This window comes from Stegostoma tigrinum, chromosome 8, assembly GCF_030684315.1.
Source record: "Stegostoma tigrinum isolate sSteTig4 chromosome 8, sSteTig4.hap1, whole genome shotgun sequence".
Taxonomy (NCBI): Eukaryota; Metazoa; Chordata; class Chondrichthyes; order Orectolobiformes; family Stegostomatidae; genus Stegostoma; species Stegostoma tigrinum.
This window is the reverse complement of record NC_081361.1, coordinates 90,129,287-90,151,212: the sequence shown is the minus strand read 5'-3', so window position 1 is coordinate 90,151,212 and position 21,926 is coordinate 90,129,287. Positions and strand designations below refer to the sequence as shown.

Below are 21,926 nucleotides of genomic sequence, written 5' to 3'. Positions count from 1 at the left end.
GTGGTGAGGGAGTCCAGGGCTAGGGTCATAGTTTAAGAATAAGGGGAAAATCTTTTAGGAATGAGATGCAGAGATATTTCTTCAGCCTGACAATGGTGAGCCTGTGGAATTCATTACAGCAGAAAGTGGTTGAGGCCTAAACATTGTGCTTTCAAGGAGTAGATATATATAGCTCTTGTGACTAAAGGATTCGAGGAATATGGAGGAAGGAAGGCAGGATTGGGAACTGAGCTCAATGATCAGCCATGATCACAATGACTGGTGGAGGGGTTCAAGGGGCCGAATGGCCAGCTCCTGCTCCTTTCTTCTTTGTTTCTGGTAGAAGCTTCAGGAATTGTGTTTCTTTTAAGATTATGGGTAATATGCATGGTTTGAAAAAGACATCGTTTTGAAATTTTCAGTTCTGGGGCAGTTTGGCAGAAACTCTTGAATGAAAATAGATGTACAAAGCAGTGCTCCTGAGAAGGAGGGAAGATTGTAGAAACAGATTACCTTAAGGTAAGGAGTTTAGTGATAGTCATAGACCACAGTGTTTGGAAAGAAATTTGAAGAGGTTATTTGATTCTGGGAATACCTGCACACTGTTATATGAAAGCTCAAAGAAAAGACAATCAGATTTTCCAGACTGGGAGTTGAAGTCACAAAGAAACAAAGAAACAAAGAAACCTACAGCACAGGAACAGGCCCTTCGGCCCTCTAAGCCTGCGCCGATCAAGATCCACTGTCTAACCTGTCATCTATTATTTTCTAACAGTCTGTGTCCATTTGCTCCCTTCCCATCCATGTACCTGTCCAAATATATCTTAAAAGACGCTAACGTGTCTGCGTCTACCACGTCCGCTGGCAATGCATTCCAGGCGCCCACCACCCTCTGTGTAAAGAACTTTCCACGCATATCTCCCTTAAACTTTCCTCCTCTCACTTTGAACTCATGACCCCTAGTAATTGAGTCCCCCACTCTGGGGAAAAAGCTTTTTGCTATCCACCCTGTCTATACCCCTCATGATTTTGCAGACCTCAATCAGGTCCCCCCTCAATCTCCATCTTTCTAATGAAAATAATCCTAATCTACTCAACCTCTCTTCATAGCTAGCACCCTCCATACCAGCCGACATCCTGGTGAATCTCCTCTGCACCCTCTCCAAAGCATCCACATCCTTTTGGTAATGTGGCGACCAGAACTGTACACAGTACACCAAATGTGGCCGAACCAAAGTCCTGTACAACTGCAACATGACCTGCCAACTCTTGTACTCAATACCCCGCCCAATGAAGGAAAGCATGCCATATGCCTTCTTGACCACCCTATTGACCTGCGTTATCACCTTCAGGGAACAATGGACCTGAACACCCAGATCTCTCTGTTCATCAATTTTCCCTCGGACTTTTCCATTTACTATATAGTTCGCCCTTGAATTTGAACATCCAAAATGCATCACCTCGCATTTGCCCGGATTGAACTCCATCTGTCATTTATCTGCCCAACTCTCCAGTCTATCTATATTCTGCTGTAATTTCTGACAGTCACTTTCACTATCATTCCACCAATCTTAGTGTCATCAGCAAATTTGCTGATCAGACTACCTACACCTTCCTCCAGATCATTTACATATATCACAAACAACAGTGGTCCCAGCACAGATCCCTGTGGAACACCACTGGTTACAGGTCTCCAATTTGAGAAACTCCCTTCTACTACTACCCTCTGTCTCCTGTTGCCCACCCAGTTTTTTATCCATCTAGCTAGCACACCTTAAATTAAGTCTGCCAAGGTATTAGAGAAAGAGTTATTATTTTTCTGGTGTGAGTACTGTACAAGTGGATACTCTATAGAAGTGTTTTGGAATCTGTAAAGGTGTGGTTTCTCTTAAATTAAAGGGAGTGTATGTTACTGCTTGTTTAAAAATCTTGAAGCTTCTGAAATTGGTAAATAGTCTGGTGCATTCATCAAATCTGCAGCATTGTGTGCTTATGCTCCAGTGAGACATCACGTTGTCAAAACCAAACAAAGCAAAATACGAACAACCCAGATATCAGTCTGTGTCCAGTGATAACATCACTCAAGGTCACAGCACACCTCGCCTCTAGAAATTAGCTCTTTCATGCATTTTTTGAAAACAATGGTTTAATGAGGTCAGTGTAGAAATAGGCCATTCATTCCATTGTGCCTGCACCTAGTCCTGCTGTAATATCTTGTGGCAATATCCCATATATCCAATGTCTCAATGGAATCGGCCTCCCCACATTTCACCACACAGTGGCTATTATTTAATCAGGATAACCAGCAAACAACAGGATAGCTTTGATGCACTCTGTTTCTATATGAAGCTTGGAAGGAGAGCAAATAGTTTGAACTCCACATATGGAATTACTGACAAGGCCAATCGTATGGCCCAAGGAGCTTAGAAACCCTTCCTATTTATGATGACTGATGAATGGAGGCTTGTGGTAGTCCATAGTGTCACACCCAAGTATCATGACCCATAGACAATTGTGTCACTCAGTAAGCCATAGGTGGCACTTCTATGCAGATATTTGTGTTGTTTATTAAAGAACGAAAATGGGTGAGAGAAATGGATGAAGACAGATATTGCAATCTCCCTTGCCAAGAATTCTCCAGTTGGTTGGGAGTTGGAGGGGGTCTTGCAGTTCGTGGCATACACAGCTTTTGGTTCACAGGAGCTGGGAAACACTGACAAGGGAACACTTTCGTTCATGCTTTGGCCAGAGAACAGCACTGCAGCTTTAAGAGACTTTGAAGGGGGCGGGGAGCGCAGGGGGAAGCAAACAGCAATAAAACAAACAATGTCGTTTGTTCGACTTAAAATGCCAGGGGCAACGACTGCAATGTCTTGGAACAGATCTCGCTGAGACCAAGTATTTTGAGGTTTATGGATTTCGTTAGCAAATGGGAGTATGCAAACAAGATAATGCCTTAAAAAAAGAAGACTCCAATCAATCAAATGTGTTTTTAAAACTCTTATGCATCACTTGTGCTGTCGAAAGAGACTGTCTTAAGTGAGTCTTTAGATTCACAAGTGGTGTAAGCATTCCATTCTATATTACTCATGGGCCCAGCTGGAAATTCCTATAGATTATAACACAGCGCAGCTAAAATCCCTGCAATCACTTATGTTACATGACGGCCTTAACCCCATTACATTATGTCACATGTAGTACATCTTTGAAATGGATGAAATAAAGGAGTATCTGCCAACTTTAACTCAGTATGTTAGGGCTGTTGTAGAACTGCTGGAACCTCCTCAAATACTGAAAGTTCCAGGGGTCTGGAAAAGAATTTTGAGGCAAAGGGCCAAGTGGGAACTTGTTGAGTACAGCATACGATTGGGGAACAGGCAAATCCATTGGTTGTCTGAGCAAGCAGCGCATCGATATAGCTAACTTAGTAATTAATGCGTTGCAAAGCTGTTAATCATTTTTTTAAAAAAAAGGTATTAGGAGTTAATAATTCATTTCATAGATGCAGAGGCTGGGGTGTAAAGTTTATTAGACAATGGAAGTTAATTTAAACACAATGGGTCAATAGTGCAACACATAGGTACCTGATGTGTTGGCCTGTGGAAAAGCAGCTGACCACATATGGGCTGCTTGGCCTGCTGTGTTCATCCAGCTCCACACTTTGTTATCACTCTCTCACCGCATAAGGTAATTTCTGATTAAGGTCAGGCCACTAGGGGGTGTGCAAAGTGGAGGCCACCTGGCCAACCAGCAGTGAAAGCCGCCTGGAATTGTCTTCTCTAGATTATGGTTGAGATGATAAACAAAAGTCCTGTAGTGATCATTTGGTCACTGAAGTGAATCTTACTCCTCCACATGATATTATTTAAGAAGTTTCGGCTTTCATGATTGGCTGAATGGTCTCCTTCCCCGCTCTATGATTTTGCAACATTCTTGGACATGCTATGACTTATGTATACACAGCGCTGTTTTGAAAGCACCACCATACCAACTAGCACTTTCAACCCTAGAAACATAACAGTTGCAAACGACACTATACCATGGCCCAGTGTCTGGAACCTGGCATGACATTCTGATTCCGATTAATAAACAAACTGCTGCCAGGTCTAGACTGATACTGAAGCCTGCACGAGGAAATGATGACATTGGTATTTTGATTTTTGTTTTGGAATTGATTTCAGTCAAGAGAAGGATATTAATGACACAGTTGAGGAGGACGCAGCAGAGATATTAGACAATAGACAATAGGTGCAGAAGTAGGCCTTTCGGCCCTTCGAGCCAGCACCTATTGGATAGGATATAAGTAGAGTTATAGAGTCTTACAGATGTGAAGCATAGAATTGGACCCTTCAGTCCAATTCTTCCATGCTAACTAAATATCCTAAATAAATCTAGTCCCATTTGCCAGCAATTCGCTCATATCCCTCTAAACTATTTCTAGTCATATATCCACCCAAATGCCTTTTAAATGTTTTACGTTGTAAGCTCTAACACTTCCTCCGGCAGCTCATTCCATACACACACCCTCTGCATGAAAAAGTTGCCCCTTAGGCCCCTTTTAAACCTTTCCTCTCTCACCTTAAACCTATTGCCTCTAGTTTTAGACACCTCTACCCTGTGGAAAAGACCTTGTCCATTCATCCTATCCATGCCCCTCATGATTTCATAAACTTTGATACAGTCACCCCCCAGCCTCTGACGTTCCAGGTGAAACAGTCCCAGCATACTCAGCCTCTCCCTATAGCTCAATGCTCCAATCTTGGCAATATGCCTGTAAATCTTTTCTGAACCTTTTCAAGTTCCCCAACATCCTTCCTATAGCAGGGAGCTGAGAAGTGAACACAGTATTCCAAAAATGGCCTGACCACTATGCTGTACAGCTGCAACGTGACTTCTCAACTCCTATACTCAATGCACTGACCAATAAAGGCAAGCAAATGAAACACCTTCTTCACTATCCTGTCTGCCTGAGACTCCACTTAAGGAACTATGAACCTGCACTCCAAGGTCTCTTTGTTCGGCCACACTCCCCAGGACCTTACCATTAAGTGTATACGTCCTGCTCTGATTTGCCTTCCTAAAATGCAGTATCTCATATTTATCCAAATTAAACTCCATCTGCCAGTTGTCAACCCATCGGCCCATCTGAAGGAGGTCCCATTGTACTCTGAGGTAACCTTCTGTGCTGTCCACTACACCTCCAATTTTGGTGTCATCTTGCAAACTTACTAACCATACCTCATATGTTCACATCCAAATCACTTATACAATAGAGAGAAAGGAGGTGCTATGTGGTTTAACATCAGACAAAAGTCACACGGTTCAGATGGGCTGCATCTATGTTGTAGAGGAAGGAAAGAATAGAGAAAATAGAAGTTCAGGCCACAATCTCTCAGTTCTCCTTGAAGGTGTGAGCAGTTTCAGAGCCCTGGAAGATTAAAAATCTTACATTCTCCTTCAAAGAAGGAGAGGGAAATGAACTGAGTAACTACAGGCCAGTCATTTATGAGAAAACCATTAGAGAGCATTGTCGAGGATAAAATTAATCATCATTTGTACAAGCATGCATTAATAAAGGTCAGCCAACATGGGTTTATTAATGACAAAGAGTACCTGTCTAACTCGATTGTGTAACAAAAACAGAAATTGCTGAAATAATTCTGAAGGAAAGTCACTGGACCTGAAAGATTAACTGTGCTTCCTCTCCACAGATGCTGCCAGACCTGCTGAGATTCTCTAGCATTGCCACAACTTTTTGTTTCAAATTTCCAGCACCTACAATTTCTTTGTTCATTTTCACTGAATGGTGCATCTAACTCGATTGAGTTCTTTTGAGAAGTAAAACAGAAAGTTCATGCAAATAGTGCAGTGGCTGTTGGATTTATGGATTTTTAAAAGTGTCTTGCATAAAATATCACATAACAGAATATTACTTTGGTTTTGTTCCTTCGCAGTCGTGGACATTTCTGGCTGGGCCACATTTATTGCCCACCTCTAATTGCCCAGAGGACAGTTAAGAATCAACCATATTGCTGTGGGTCTGGGATCACACAAGCTTGATCAGGTAACGGCAGCAGATATCCTTCCCGAAAGTGAACAAGATAGGCTTTTACAATAACTGACACTAGTTGCAGGGTTATCCTTTTTATTTATTCATTCACAGAATGTGAGCATCACTGTCTAGGCTAGCCTTTATTGCCCATTCTTAATTTCCCAGAGGTCAGTTACGAGTACATGGAGTCACATGTAGGCCAGACCAGGTAAAGATGGCAGTTTCCTTCCCTAAGGGGGAATTTTCCCCCTGACAATCAGCAATGGTCATCATTATTCTCTTAATTCTAGATTATTTTTTAAAATTTAATTTTAATTTCACCGTCTGCGATTTGAATCTGGACCCCCACGCATTACTTGGCATAGCACTAGGTCATTGGCTCCCCTGCAGTTAGCTTTTTGTTCCAGATGTTTTAATTGTGCTTAAATTTCACTATCTGCTATGGTGAGGTTCAAAATCATATCACCAAACATAAACCAGGGTTCTGGATTACTCATTGAGTGGCATTTTTCAAAGAACACAAGACAAAAACCAATGATAATGGTGGGAAAGGAGTGCTAGGGATGTCAAATAGATGTAAATGTTCGTAGTAAAAAGGAGAAAATGTTCCACTCTGCTGAGAGCAAAGCCAACAAGATACAAACAAGACGCAGCCAGGGGAGGGTGGAAGACATCAGTCGAAGGAAGTATAGATTCCTTCATCCAAAGTTGCTGAACACAGTATTGAGTCCCAAAGGCATGTAGAGGCTTATAGTGTTGAAGCAGGAAATGTTGTGTTGATCTTCTTGCTTGCATTGTGTTTCACTAGAGCATTGAATAGGAATGTTTGCATGGGAAGAAGACAGTTTATTGAAATTACAAGGAAGTGGAAGGTTAGGGTCATTCCTGTAGACAGAGCGAGGTGTTCTGCAAAACACTTGCAAGTTCCTCTCTAAGCTATACTTGGAAATATATCGCTGTAAGTCCAGTGTCAGTGGTTCAAAATTGTGGAATTCTCTCCTTAATGGCATTGTGGGTATATCTACACCAAATGCAGGGCTGCAGCAAATCAAGAAAGCAGCTCATCACCACCTTCTCAAGGTCAACTAGGAACAGGCAGGAAATGCTGACCCAGCCAGTGAGATCCACTTCCCACTCATGAACTGAAAAAAAAACAAAGACTAAAATTGCACATGGTTCTCCAGGCATGGTGTCACCAAAACTCTCTACAATAGTAGCAGGATTTATTTATTCTTGTATGCAATACCTTGGAATTTAAGCTATTTGCTTGCCAAAATGCTTTCTATACCTGCATGCTAACTTTTTCAGGTTTTTTGTATGAGCAAACCCAAAAATCTCTGAACACCAACATTCACCAGGCATGATGAATGAGAGGTTAAGGTCAACTGATGTTTCGGAGTTGGCCATAGAGAGTCTTAATGGTAGTGTGAAAGGGTCTTAGGAAGCCCATCACAGGGTCAACTGTGAACAATCTGGTTCAGTGTTGAGATAACCACAAAGGAGGGGCAAGAAAACAATAATTTCTGGCTCCCTATTTCTTCCTGTTTGGGTCTGCTACAGGACTGTTGGTGAATGTATGACTGGATGTGTAGTGTAAACAGTGCCCTATATGCAGGAGAGCACAGTATCAGAAAATAAGTACAGTCCAGGTAGTGGAGCTTGATTGCAGACAGCTCCACTCCTTCCTGAAGGACAGCTATCTGTTATAGCAGACTCTGTCCATATCCTCTGTACTGACAGGTCACTTGTAACAACCTAACTGTCCAGGGATGCTGCATTCTTACTACCTGGTTAGAGATGTACAATTTTACAGCATGGAAAGAGAAATCTCCAGCCCATTGTGTCCACACCAGTCATCAGGCACCTATCTATTCTAATTCAATGTCCCAACACTTGGCCCATAGCCTTGAATGCCATGGCACTTCATGTGCACATCTAAATGCTTTGTAAATGTTGTCTCAATTCCTGCCTCTAGGACCTAGATGCTCGCCATCCTCTGAGTGAAAAAAATCCATCTTCAATCCCCTGCCCTTTACCATAAATTTGTGTCCCCGGTTGTTGATCCTCTTGCTAAGGGAAAAGGTTTCGTTCTTTCTGCCCTCTGTCTGCCCTTCTTAGTTTTGTACTAAATCCTGTTGTGCCATAAGTTTAGAGTTGAACCCACTTTGGTTTTAAAACCTGTCCTTTCTCCCCTAGCACACTGGTCTGACTATAATGAACACTAGCATTCCACCGCAAGTAAAACAGCTTGTGAAGATTGTCCTTTAAAGAGCAGTTTGCTGTTGCCAACTCTGAAACATCAGCTGACTTTAACCTCTCATTTATCATGCCTTGTGAATGTTGGTGCTCAGAGGTTTTTGGGTTTGCTCATACAAAGAGCCAGCAAGCATTTAGGCAAACAAATAGCTTAAATTCCAAGGTGTTGGATACAAGAATAAATAAATCGTGCTACAATTGTACGGAGCTTTGGTGGGACCATGTCTTGAGAACTGTGTGCAATTTCGGCCAAAGTTTTTTTCTCAATTTATCAATGGGGTCAACTTTCACAAACATATTTTGAAATACAATAATGACTCAGGACAAAGAATAGAATAGAACTGAGAGCAATATGAGGAAGTTTTTCAGTCAGACGGCCTCTGAGTCAAGACTCTACCTAATGACAGTTTGAATGAGGGTTTCAGTAACAGAGAAGTTAAGATGGGTGACTGTGGGCATTGCTACAGAGATGGAAATTGGCAATTTTAGGGACAGCATCAACATGAGGAACGAAGCTGATCTCGGATCAAATGTGACGCTAACATTGGCTTGATTAATCTGTAGCAGTTTTACAATGTCTAAACAATAAAGTCCTCTAACCCTGCCTAGTTATTTGTGTAAATGTGTCAAATGTATGGCCTGATGGATTTATGAGCTGACTTCAAAACCATAATTGCCCAGAGGGTAAGTGGCTCAGGTACCCCAGCAGGGGCATCTGAAACAACAACAACTTGTGCATTTAGAAAGCAAACTCAATGTAGTAAAATGTCTCGCGGCTCTTCACAGAAATGTAATATGTAATCCAACACTGAGCTACCTAAGGAGAAATTGGGAAAGCTGAGTCTTTGGCTCTGCTTTTGAGAAGCATCTTAAAGGAGAATAGCAGGGTGGAGAGACAGAAGGGGGAATTCCAAAGCTTGTGGCCTTGGCATTACAGAGTGAAGAAAATCAGTGATCGGCAACAGAAAAAATAAAATGTTTTGGCTGCCTTAAGCACAACTTGGTGACTTGTAAACTTATGATGTGTACGAGTGCCTGATTAAAGCCAAGATTTTCGGATACTGAAGTAAAAGTGAAAGTCATTATCACAGGCACTGAAAGAAATGACTGGCTCTCAGTTTAATCTGCGGGTCACCACACTTCAGGCAAGGGGTGGAGTTGAGAAGGCAGGGCTTTTATGGTGACCTCAGTCATCGTAGGCACTGTTGGCATAACTCTGCATCAAAAGCCAGCTGTCCCAGCCACATGAACTGCCTGACCCCCTGGCAAAATTGGTTAAATACAGTAGGGCAGCAATATTTCAACTTCACAGGCGTGATTAATCTAACCTTCACCAAAGGAAAGAGAGCTCTTGACAGCCAATCGATCACTTTGAAGTGCAGTGATCCCAATGTGCCCCCAGTCAGTGGTCATTCTAAACACAAGATCCCACAACCACCCAAAGATATAAAAGTTTGAATACAAATATGAATAGATTCAATAACAGCTTCTTCCTTACTCTTATCAGACTTTTGCACAGACCTCTCAAATATTAATTGTGATATCTCTTTTTATGCACCTTTTCTGTGGCTGTAACACTATTCTGCACTCTATTCCGCTGCCCTGGTGCACATTGTACCGTACAATCTGCCTGTAAAGCACACAAAACAACACTTTTCACTATATCGTGGTACATACAATAAATCAGTCAGTCATCGAAAAAACAAAGTGCTGTGGATGCTGGATATCTGAAACTAAGGCAATGCTGGAGAAACTCAACAGATCCGGCAGCATCTGTGGATACAGAAACTGTGTTACGTTTTTTTTAGTCCGGTATGACTCTTTTTCAGAACTGGCAATTTTAACGTAATTCATTTGAATGTATTCTTGGTTTGCCAAGTGATCTTACATAAAAATTACAGCCTGTAATTTTTCATAGCCGCATCTGTCAAATATCTTGACAAACTCAGTGGAATATTTCAATTGAATCCTTATAGTGTTGAAAGAGGCCATTAAGTCCACTGTGTCTGCACCAACTCTCCAAGGAGCATCCCATCCAGACCCAGGCCCCCACCCAATCCTTGTAATCCTGCATTTCCCATGGATCATCCACCAACCCACACATCCTTCAACACGCTAGGCTATTTAGCATGGCCAATCCACCTAACCTGAACATCTTTAGACTGTGGGAGGAAACCAGAGCACCTGACAGAAACCACATAGACACAGTGAGAACGTGCAAACTCCACACAGTCACCCAAGGCTGGAATCGAACCCAAGTTCTTGGCACTGTGAGGCAGCAGTGCTAACCACTGCGCTGCCATGTCACCCCAATTCACTTTGATTTTGTCCTTTATACTTTTATTTTTAACTATGTTATCTCATTTTCTTCTTCCTCTCTTGCAGTTCACTGAATCCCTGCTGAATATTGACCACTCAATGCCTAATATAAACGGAGTCAGTATGGTCCTTCCTCACACATGTGTGCAGACCAGGAGAGTTTGTAGGTTGTTTGCTAACAGACAGGATCTTGGTGAAGCCCTCACCCAACACCCAAATTTGCTACCGCTGGAATGTTGACTGGAGAATGGAACAGAAACTGGAGCTCATTTGCAACCCCTAGTCCACAGTCAACCAGTCGAGTAATTTGTGAATTAATAACAATCCTTGTTATTATCCTTTTCTTTGCAGATTTAAATTAATTGCTTTTGAATCTGGCACATCATTCTCCTATAGATATGTCTCATTAATTAGAAAGGACAGCTACACAGGCCTTCATCAAAACATGTCATCCCAACACTAATCTAGCAATTGATGAGAAGTATGCAGGTAACCAAAATGGGGCTGATGTTCATTACCTTCATCCAGCTTGAATATACACACATATATAGTGTGTGTGTATGTGTATACATATTATATAATCTTGGTTTGGTAACCTTAATGACCCTTTATCATTAGCGATGCATCCATCTCTATTTTGAGTTCCAAAGTTTCTAATGGATTCGTACAGGATAGATCCCCTTTTTCTGTTGGAAATCTTGGCCCTGGCCATTAAGAGGCTCCGTCATCGTTTTAGTGGGTGATAATCGAACAATGTGCAGTGTCGACCCCGATTTGGTTCCACCGAAAACGGAACTGCAGAAACAGAGCAACCAAAGGTAGTCCAGGTTGCTGTCACCCGTGTGACCCACACCCATCCTGTTCATGGTTCCCTGCTGCCTATTATCCTGCTGGTGCCACTAGGAGTCTTGAGGACTCAATCTAGTGTTAAGATCCTTCCGCATTTCACTAGCCAAATTTAACCGAGGACCAGGCTGACAATATTATAATGATCATTCTTCCACTTTGGCAGGAAGAGTAAAAGTAAGCAGCATACTATATTGAGAGATTCCAGAATTCTGATGTATGGAGGAATCCAGGTATCCCAGTGCATGAATCACAACATTAGTATGCAGACTCATCAAGTAATAAGAAATGGAATTCAAAAGTCTGGATGGTTTGCTACAGCTGTACAAGACGTTGGTGAGATCACATCTGGAGTACAGTTTTCTTTTCCATATGTATTTCTTTAAATGCAGTTCAGAGAAAGTTCACTTGACTGCTTCCTGCAATGAATTATATTATGGGAAAGGGATGGATATGTTGGGCTTGAATCCTTTGGAGTTTCGAAGTCAGAGAAGTGCTCTTATTGAAATTCATAAGAATCTGAAGGGACCTGATAAGGTGGGCGCTGAAAGGAAGTTTTTTCATGGCTCAATTCATAGAATCCCTACAGTGTGGAAACAGGCCCTTCAGCCCAACAAGTCCACGTTGATCCTCACAGCATCCCACCCAGACTCATCCCACATAATCTCCGCCACCCTGAACAGGCAGTTTATCATGGCCAATCCAACCAGGCTGCACATCTTTGGACTGTGGGAGGAAACACACGCAGACATGGGGACGATGTGCAAACTCCACGCAGACAATTGCCCGAGGGTGGAATTGAACCTGGTCCCTGGCGCTGTGAGGCAGCAGTGCTAACCACTGAGCCACCAGGCCGTGCCACCTTGCCACCCTAATGTTTCTTCCTTCAGGAGAGATTAGAACTAGAGTGCACAGTTTAAAAATGAGGGGTATTATTTTCTCTCCATAAACTGTTTTCCCAGAGTCTGGAGCACATAAGCCATTGAATATTTCTAAGATGGAGATAGATTCTTAATGAGTTCCACACAGTAACCACTCTCTGGTTGAAGAAATTACTCCTCATCTCAGTTCTAGAGAGCCGTCCTTCACTCTGAGGTTGTGCAATCTGGTCCCTAGTCTCTCCTACGAGTGGAAACATCTTCCACCGACGCAGGATTCTGTCGGTTTTGTGCTGTGTGAGCAGTCTGCTCAAATCGTTGCATGAAACCAAAAGGCTTGTTTCTGAGGAAAGTTTATTGAAGGTGAAGATGTGATCAAGAATGTGAAGAATCATACATTTCTAGTTAAGTGAAATAATGTAATTCATTTAGGGGATTTGCAAGCATAACATTGTGAGGAAAAAGTGAACAGGCTTGGGGCTTTCTTGTTTAGAACATAGAAGACTGATGGACATATTGACAGGACAGACAAGACGTACCGGGGTAGCTCAGAACTGAAGCCACATTCTGGACTCAAAATGTTGATTCCGTCTCTCACTGTCCACAGATGCTGCCACACTTGACTCATTTCTCTGTTCTTAGCTCATATTTCCAGCACCTCCAGTATTCTGCTTTTAGAAGGCCGAAGGGTAACCTGATAGTGATCTTTAAGATAACGGAAGGGTTGGGTCAGGCCTACACAAAGAACAAGTTTCCACTTGTGGGTGAAACCAGAATACAGGCCATAGATAGACAATAATAAATTCAGTGGAGAAATTTAGGAATTTATTTTAACCCCAGAATGGTTAAAATATAGTACCCACTACAGCAAGAAGTTTTTTTTAAAATTCATTCACAGGCCATCCCTGATGGCAGTTAAGAATCAACCACATTGCTGAGGGTTTGGAGTCACATGTAGACCAGACCAGGTAAGGATGGCAGTTTCCTTCCCTAAAGGACATTGGTAAACTAGACAGGTCTTTCCAACAATTGTATTTGTGGTCATCATTTGATTGTTAATTCCAGATATTTATTGAATTCAAATTCCACCATGACAGGATTCGAGCCTGGGTCCCTAGATTAACAGTCCAGTAATATCACCACAAGGCCATCGCTAGATAAACACATAAGAAGCATGTGCAGGAGACCTTTTTAATGCGCTTATATGAAGTGTTGGATGAAGAAGATATACACGGAGCATGGGCCAATTGGGCTGTTTCCATGTTGGAAACTTATATCTTTTTCAATTCAATACATAAAATAATCCTTGCTACCTTGCTGCGGTGGATTGGCTTGAATGTTCCGTTGATCCCAAGAGTGATGTTGTCAGGAATTCTCAACTCCTGGCAGTGCCACCCATGATAGTAAGGTCTGAAGGAAGGAGACAGCCAGAGCACAATCCAAAACAAGTCCTTAATGGCGATCCAGGTGGAAGATACTTGTGTGATATTAACGTCTGTGACAGCAGATGAGGGCTGCAGCTGTTGGGAAATCCCCAGTCAGTGTTGAGTATCATTGCGACTCCTCAGATACTGCAGCAGTCCACGTTCAAATATAGAACATAGAACATAGAACAATACAGCGCAGAACAGGCCCTTTGGCCCTCAATGTTGCGCTGACCTGTGAACCAATCTAAGCCCCTCCCCCTATACTATCCCATCATCACCCATATGCTTATCCAAGGACTGGTTAAATGCCCCTAATGTGGCTGAGTTAACTACATTGGCAGGCAGGGCGTTCCACACCCTTACACTCTCTGAGTAAAGAACCTGCCTCTGACATCTGTCTTAAATCTATCACCCCTCAATTTGTAGCTATGCCCCTTTGTACAAGCTGAAGTCATCATCCTCGGAAAAAGATTCTCACTGTCCAACCTATCTAATCCTCTGATCATCTTGTATGTCTCTATTAAATCCCCTGTTAGCCTCCTTCTCTCCAATGAGAACAGACCCAAGACCCTCAGCCTTTCTTCATACAGCCTGCGCTCCAGACCAGGCAACATCCTGGTAAATCTCCTCTGCACCTTTTCCAATGCTTCCACATCCTTCCTGTAATGGGGCGACCAGAACTGCACGCAATATTCCAAATAGGGCCACACTAACGTTTTGTACAGTTGCAGCATGAATGCAGCAGACCTGGAGAATATTCAGGCTTGGGCTGACAAGTGCAAAAAAACATTCGCACCACAAAAATACCAGGCAAAGACCATCTCCAATAGGACATAATCTAATCACTGTCCTTTGGCATTCAATGACATTACCATTACTAAATCCCTGCTATCAACATCCTGGAGTTTACCATTGACTAGAAACTCACCTGGACTCAACACATAAATACAGTGACTACAAAACCAGGTCAGAGGCCAGGAAGGCAGCAGAAAGTAACTCACTTCATGACTCCCCAGAACCTGTCCATCACCTACACGGCACAAGTCACTACTGTGATGGAATAGTTCCCAACTGCCTGGCTGAATACAGCTCCAACAACACAAGATATTTGTCACCATCCAGGACAAAGCAGCACATTTGATTGGCCCTACATCCACAAGCATCCAATCCCTCCACCACCGACGCTCAGTAGCAGCAGTGTGTACTATCTACAAGATGCACTGCAGAGATTCACCACTGAACCTCAGACAGCACCTTCCAAACCCAAAACCACTTCCATCCAGAAGGACAAGGAAAGCAGATATATGGGAACACCACCCCTTGCAATCTCCCTTCCAAGCCACTCACCATCCTCACTTGGAAATACATTGCCGTTGCTTTACTGCCGTTGGGTCAAAATCCTGGAAATCACTCCCGAATGGCATTGTGTGGCTACCCACAGAACGTGGACTGCAGCAGTTCAAAAAGACAGCTCAACACCACCTTCACAAGGGTAACTAGGAATGGGCAATAAATGCTGGCCCAGCCAACGATGCCCACACTCCATGAATGAATAAGATAGAGTTGTCGAGGTTTCCTGGTCAATGAATGGGATTTACTTTCTGTGAAAGGTCCTATCTCAGCTGATGTGCAACAACATTGCCACGTTAAAATATGTCTCTCACAAGACATCTACCTAGAGGAATGCAGCTTTGGGAGTGGGATCATCAGCCACAAAAGAATCCATAGAATCGAAGGCCAGTGAGACAAAATTTCCTAAGTAGACAATCATATTCACTAACGACTGATTGTTTTCTATCATCAGAAGTGGCAATCTAATAAACTGAATAATGAGATAAACAAATACTAATTGAAAGATGAAGGTGGAAAAGAATCTTCAGAATTGAGGGAGCAACTGGAAGAAGTTGTAATTAACTCAGAAACATTTCCATGTGATTTACATGATCATGTCCTGTACATGCCAACAGTTTTTGACAAAAACCGTTCCCTTCGTTGTTCTGTGGGTACATCAGTTGTGAAGAAACTCTGTTCATTTTTCACTGCCAATTGACAACAGTTTACATTTTAATTAGTCTTCACAGAAGTCGCACTTAATTTTCTGAAACTGCCGATCACACTGAGTCAGCATATTATTTTATAAATCTGCTGAGTCATTGCATGTTAACTACAACTCTGTGTAATGATCTTAAGGACAAACTACAGATAAAACCTGCCTTCGAAATAGTTTTATTTATCCTTTTATTTCCTTGGCAATTTCCTCTAACTGTCCGCACCCCCTCCTCGTGTTTACCCTATGCTGAGGTACAGATCACTAAGAGTCAGCCCCCCTCTGGTGCTACAGCAATGATATTCATTTGTATAGCACGTCTAATTTAGTAAAGCATCTCAAGGCTTTTCGCAGGTACATAATTGGGCAAAATACCACTCGATGTAACGGCACATTAGAATGGGTGAGCAACAAGTTGGTCGATACAGCGGATCCTAACTTGCGACATAAAGTAACAGAGAGTGATGACAGTTTTGGGAAGGGACTTCCAGAGGCGAGGTACTACATCACTGTGCCAGTGATATAAAAAACAGGTAGGTTAGTTCACGACAGACCAATTTTCACTTGAAGGGGCTTTTAACACAGAAGCTTTGAGGTGAAAGCATTGCATAGCAACTATCTCTCCCCTGGTACAGAGGCATTTGTTCCCACACCTCCAATGTTAACTGCCTATTGTAGTGACAACAATGCAAGCTCAACTGTCCCTAGCCTGTGTGGTGTGCTGGTGAAACTTTCCTGAGTAGTTTGAGTGCAGTCACGCATTCAAAGCAAAATAGAATAGCAAATATATACAGAGTAATGCAATAATAGAAAATACCTGGAATTGTCACTGGTAGCTCAGTGCTGCTTCTAGTGGTGTCCTGAGTTTCATTTCTCTTCTCCATTCTTGACACTTCTCTCCCCTGCTCTTGAGTGCTTGGCGTGTTTCAAAATGTTTTGTCTCTTTTTTTTTGTTGAAAAGTTTCTTCTGTAAACTGAGTAGAGCCAGATCCCACCCTGGAAGCACTGCTGTAGGGCAGAAAGCCAGAAAAGCAGCAGGGCTTTTCAATCCTGCGGGCGGGTTGGAGTGAGGTGGGGAGGAGGGAAGGTGTTGAGGAGTTTGGGAGGAGGGTGGTGAGAGGGAGAATGATGCAGCAGACTCTAATCTATGTTAACACTGTCATTCAAGTCCAAAGCAGAAAAAAATAATTGGAGGCATTCGTCAAGAAAGAAAACCCCAAGCTGAGACAGTTAATTGTTTTGACAGGAAGTTTGACAGTCTCTGACTAAACAGCTGATCCGGGAGAAGAAAACAGGATGTTCTGTAGTTTTAAAATGTAGGCTTCACAATCAGGGCCCATTTGAGCTGTCTACATCAATGCCTGACAGATTGATACTCTGAGCAGCTACCTTAGAGAATAAAGTACCCACCACACCGAGTTACTTGTTTCACTGTTGTCGGGGTTTTGCATTAAGTTGCTGGTTCGTTCCTTTCGGGTTTTACATAGCGAGCCAGCCCCGTACCCAACATCTGCAAATCATTGCCTGAGACATTATAAACAAGGGAAGGGCACAGTGATTATAAAGCATGTGGCTTTTGGGAAAACAATAATAATGAAAATTTGACGTCACACAGACAGCAAATGGTTTCGATTTGCATCTGGCTCTTTTTGTACTAGTTTGAGAGTTGGGTTTATCATTTTCAGTGTTTATATTAAAAGTTCTGGAGGATATTAAAAAGTAGAATGTTTATTTAGTTTCAGATTAAGTGGGATTGTGTTATCTTGCAGTAAAAGCACCAATTTTTCTCCCAATTCCAATCTAAAAAATAGTTATATTGGGACCAACCACACCATTTCCAACTCACCCCCACCTCCACTCTCCAAAACCACTGCCAAGTCTTTAAATTAACCCTGTGTAATATGAATTAATTTTTTTTTCTCAGTTAACAGCTGGGAAAGAAAACTGTGGCAAGATCTAATTAACTACATTTCTTAATTAGGAGTGAAAACTTCAGGAAAAACACACACATCCTGTTGATGCATTCTTAGGAACAAATACGATTTATTTTACTCATTCATGGGACGTGAGCTTCATTGTATTGGCCAACATCGATTGCCCACCCTGGGTGTAGAATTTCCTTCCTGTTTGGGAAACAAGAGAATTTTGGGATGGAGAATAGAACGGTAGTTTATATTTTACTTTTATGTGGTTGCATGGTTTACAAACTTGTATTCATACAGTTTTCACAGACGACATGACACACTTTGAAGTCAAAACATCGCAAAGTGTTACAGCTCAGGGACAGTCCCTTTGGCCCACTGTGTCTATTCTGGTCATCAAGTGCCTATCTACTCTAATTTTCTAATACTTGACCAGTGTATGATATGTTGCTTCAAGCATCACCATTTAAATACTTCTTAAATGTTGTGATGGTTCCTGCCACCACTACCATCTTAAGCAATGAATTCCAGATACCTGCTATCCTCTGGGTGAAAGAAAAAAGAGTCTTCAGTAAATCTTTTCAAAACTTCTTGCCCTTCACCTTAAATCTACTGTCACTGGTTATTGATCCGTTGACCAAGCGAAATGTTTCTTCCTGTCGACCATACGTATGCCCCTCAGAATTTTGCACATTTCAATCCCCTGCTCCCTCAACCTTCTTTACTCTCAGAGAAACGACTCCAGCCTATCTCTCTCTTTTCATACCTGAATCGCTCCAGCTCCTCAGGCAACATCCTGGTGAATCTCCTCTGCACTGTCCCTAATGCAATCACATCCTTTCTGTCGTGTGATGACCAGAGCTTCACATGATACTCCATCTGGGGCCTGGCTAACATCATACACAGCTCCAACATAACCTCAGAGATAATGGGAACTGCAGATGCTGGAGATTCCAAGATAATAAAATGTGAGGCTGGATGAACACAGCAGGCCAAGCAGCATCTCAGGAGCACAAAAGCTGACGTTTCGGGCCTAGACCCTTCATCAGAGAGGCTCTCTGATGAAGGGTCTAGGCCCGAAACGTCAGCTTTTGTGCTCCTGAGATGCTGCTTGGCCTGCTGTGTTCATCCAGCCTCACATTTTATTATCCAACATAACCTCCTTGCTTTTGTGTTCAATCCCTCGACTAATAGTGGCAAGTATGTTATATGCCTTCCCGACCACTTTATCCAACTGCCTAGGCGCCTTCAAAATCTGTCAACGTGCCTAAAGTGGCAGCAGGGCAAACAATGCCAGCCACACGCCTCCTGTAAGTGAGAGAGGACTGCCTCTGAGCTGGTTGGCCACAGGCAGTGTGCTGTGCACATGTAAGTAAAACGGTGACATTGTGCCTGGGTACCAGCCTCTGTGCAGTTATTTCAGAGGCAGTAAGGGTGGGATTAATGATGTGATGATGCAGGGAAGGGCCTGCTAACTGAAGCCCAACTAGATTTCAAACAGGCACTACAAATAGCTTTGCCAGTAGAAAATGCAGCAAGCGGAGCAGAGGGGCGACAGGGCATCTTAATGGAACTGGACTCCCTCGTCTGTCCAAATGAGCTTGGGAAACACCAGTTGAGTGTAGACAATGGCAGAGCCTCATGCAGGGCATGTCCTGAGCAGAGGGACCATAGGCCAATCCACAGCAAAACCCACAATAAAGCTGCACCTCGGCCAAGTGGCTAAAAACTTCTTCAGGATCAGGACCAGCAAGTCATTGTAGTTGTTGCTGGTATGTGACTCGAGACAGCAAAGGAGTCCTACAAGGCCTGGCTTGAGGAAGAAAATTCTCAGGTGGGTGTTCACCCTGGGAATTCCTCCAAATATGGGTTGGAACAATTAAATTTCTTAATGACATCCAAATCAGAACTGAATAAAATTAATGCTCGGTTATGTGGTCACCTTGTTCCTTTGGAGGTTGATACTAGCACAGCTCTATCTGTGGTTTTAGAATCTGTCTTTAACAAGATTTTCTTGGGAATCCAACTCTGAAGTTTGCACCAGACCTCGGCCAGATTGAGAACATACACCCAGGAGAAGACTCCGCACCAGGATAAATCTGATATTCCCAGACACCTCATCTGGGCCTGTTGGTTCGCCCAACCAGTTCTGAGGAGGGGTGACTGCACCCAAAACATTAACCCTTGTTTCTCTTCACAGGCGCTGCCAGACCTGCTGAGTTTTCCCACTTCTGTTTTCGTTGCTCTTGTTGACGAAACACAATCTCTCTCCTAGACTGACTTGGCTTTTCTCTTATATTGGTCTGTGCATCACCCACTTTGTACATTCACTCTGTATCCCACTCCCCAAATATATTAGTTTAAATCCCGACCAACAGCACTAGCAACTCTTCCACTCCGCATGGAAATTGGTTCCATTGCTGTTCAGTACAACCCCATCAGAGTTGTACAGTGCCACTTTCCCCAGAAATGGATCCAGTGATCCAAAAATCTAAAGATGCCCCGTTTGCACCATCTCCTCAGCCCCTCATTCATCTGCTCTGACTGTCTATTCCTGTATTCACTTTTGTACCTTTGTATGTGGCAGCAGGAGATTATACCCTTTGAGGTCCTGGTTTTCAATCAGCTGCACAGCTCTCTAAATTCTTGTTTCATGGCCACAACCCTCTTATAGGCATCAATGTTTCCTTTTATTGACTCATGGGAAATAGGTGTTACTGGATGGGCCAGTATTTATTACCAATTGTTTGTCCCCTGAAGAAATGGTGGTGAGCTGCTTCCTCAACTGCTGCAGTCCACATGCTGAAGGCAGACCCACAATACTCTAAGGGAGAGAATTCCAGGACTTGGACCCAATGACAGCGAAGGAACGGTGATGTATTTCCAAAACAAGATGGTGAGTGGCTTGGAGGGGAACTTGAAGCTGGTGGTGTTCCCATGGACCTGCTGCCCTTGTCCTTCTAGGTGAAAATGGTTAGGAGTTTGGAAGGTGCTGTTTGAGGATCTTTGGTGAATTTCTGTAGAGCGTCTTGTAGATAGTGCACACTGCTGTGACTGAGCGTCGGTGGAGGAGGGAGTGGATGCTTATGGATGTAGTGGCAATCAAGCAGGCTGCTTCGTCCTGGATGGTGTCAGGATTCTTGAGTGTTGTTGGAGCTACACCCATCCAGACATGTGGGGAGTATTCCATTGTATTCCTAATATGTGCCTTGTAGATGGTGGATAGGCTTTGGGGAGTCAGGAGGTAAGTTACTCACTGCAGTATTTCTAGTCTCTGACTTGTGTTTGTAGCCACAGTGCTTATGTGACCGGTCCAGTCAAGCTTCTGGTTAATGGTAACTGCTTAATGATAATGGGGGATTCAGTGATGGTAACACCATTGAGTGCCAAGGGGCAGTGGTTTGATTGTCTCTTATTGGCAATGGTCATTGCCTTGCATTATTGCGGCACGAATGTAACTTGTCTCTTTTCAGCCTAAGCCTGCGTATTGTCCTGATCCAGTTCAGTATCTGAGGAGTTCTAAATGGCGCTGAACATTGTTTAATCATCAGTGAATATCCTCTCCTCTGACCTAACGATGGAGGAAAAATTATTGATGAAGCAGCCGAAGATGTTTGGTCCTTGGACACTACCATGAGGAACTCCTGCAGAGATATTTTGGAGCTGAAAGGGCTAACATCTTATTTTTTACAATCGAACTTCAGAATTCCTTAATAGATAACAAGGTGTGGAGCTGGATGAACACAGCAGGCCAAACAGCATCTTAGGAGCAGGAAAGCTGAAATTTCGGGCCTAGAAAATTGCTTCAGAATTCCTTATGTCTGTTCAATGACATCCTTGACCCAGGCCCCAGTGAGGCAACACACCACTCTGAACTCAGTCTGCACCTGCAGAACATTCTGCCTATATCTAATATTATTGACTCTCTTACCACTAAAACAGTCATAGAATCATAGCATCCCTAGAGTGTGGAAACAGGCCATTTGGCCCAATAAATCCACACCATCCCCACTGAAGTGCATCCCATGCAGACCCATTCCCCTACATTTCCCATGTCTAACCCGTCTAACCTAAACATCCCTGGGCACTATGGCAATTTAGCATGGCCAATCCACCTAGCCTGCACATTTTCGGTTTGTGGGAGGGAATCGGAGCACCCAAGGTAAACCTGCGCAGACGCAGGGTGAATGTGCGAACTCC

The 21,926-nt window shown here is 43.0% G+C and overlaps 1 protein-coding gene across 4 annotated transcripts in view; it reads right to left on the bottom strand.

Annotated features, from left to right (window-relative positions):
- Positions 1-21,926, bottom strand: part of LOC125456512 (uncharacterized) — a 405,052-nt gene that overhangs the window by 226,958 nt on the left and 156,168 nt on the right. Inside the window, exon 5 of one of the 4 annotated variants that reach the window (XM_048539688.2) lies at positions 16,622-17,927. The exons of 2 other annotated variants lie outside the window; for them this stretch is intronic. In XM_048539688.2, the coding sequence (XP_048395645.1) occupies positions 16,622-16,688 (67 nt within the window). In that variant the 5' untranslated portion in view covers positions 16,689-17,927. Of the gene's footprint in view, positions 1-16,621; positions 18,709-21,926 lie in introns of those variants that run through there. One more of the 4 variants, XM_048539687.2, reaches the window with a different exon arrangement.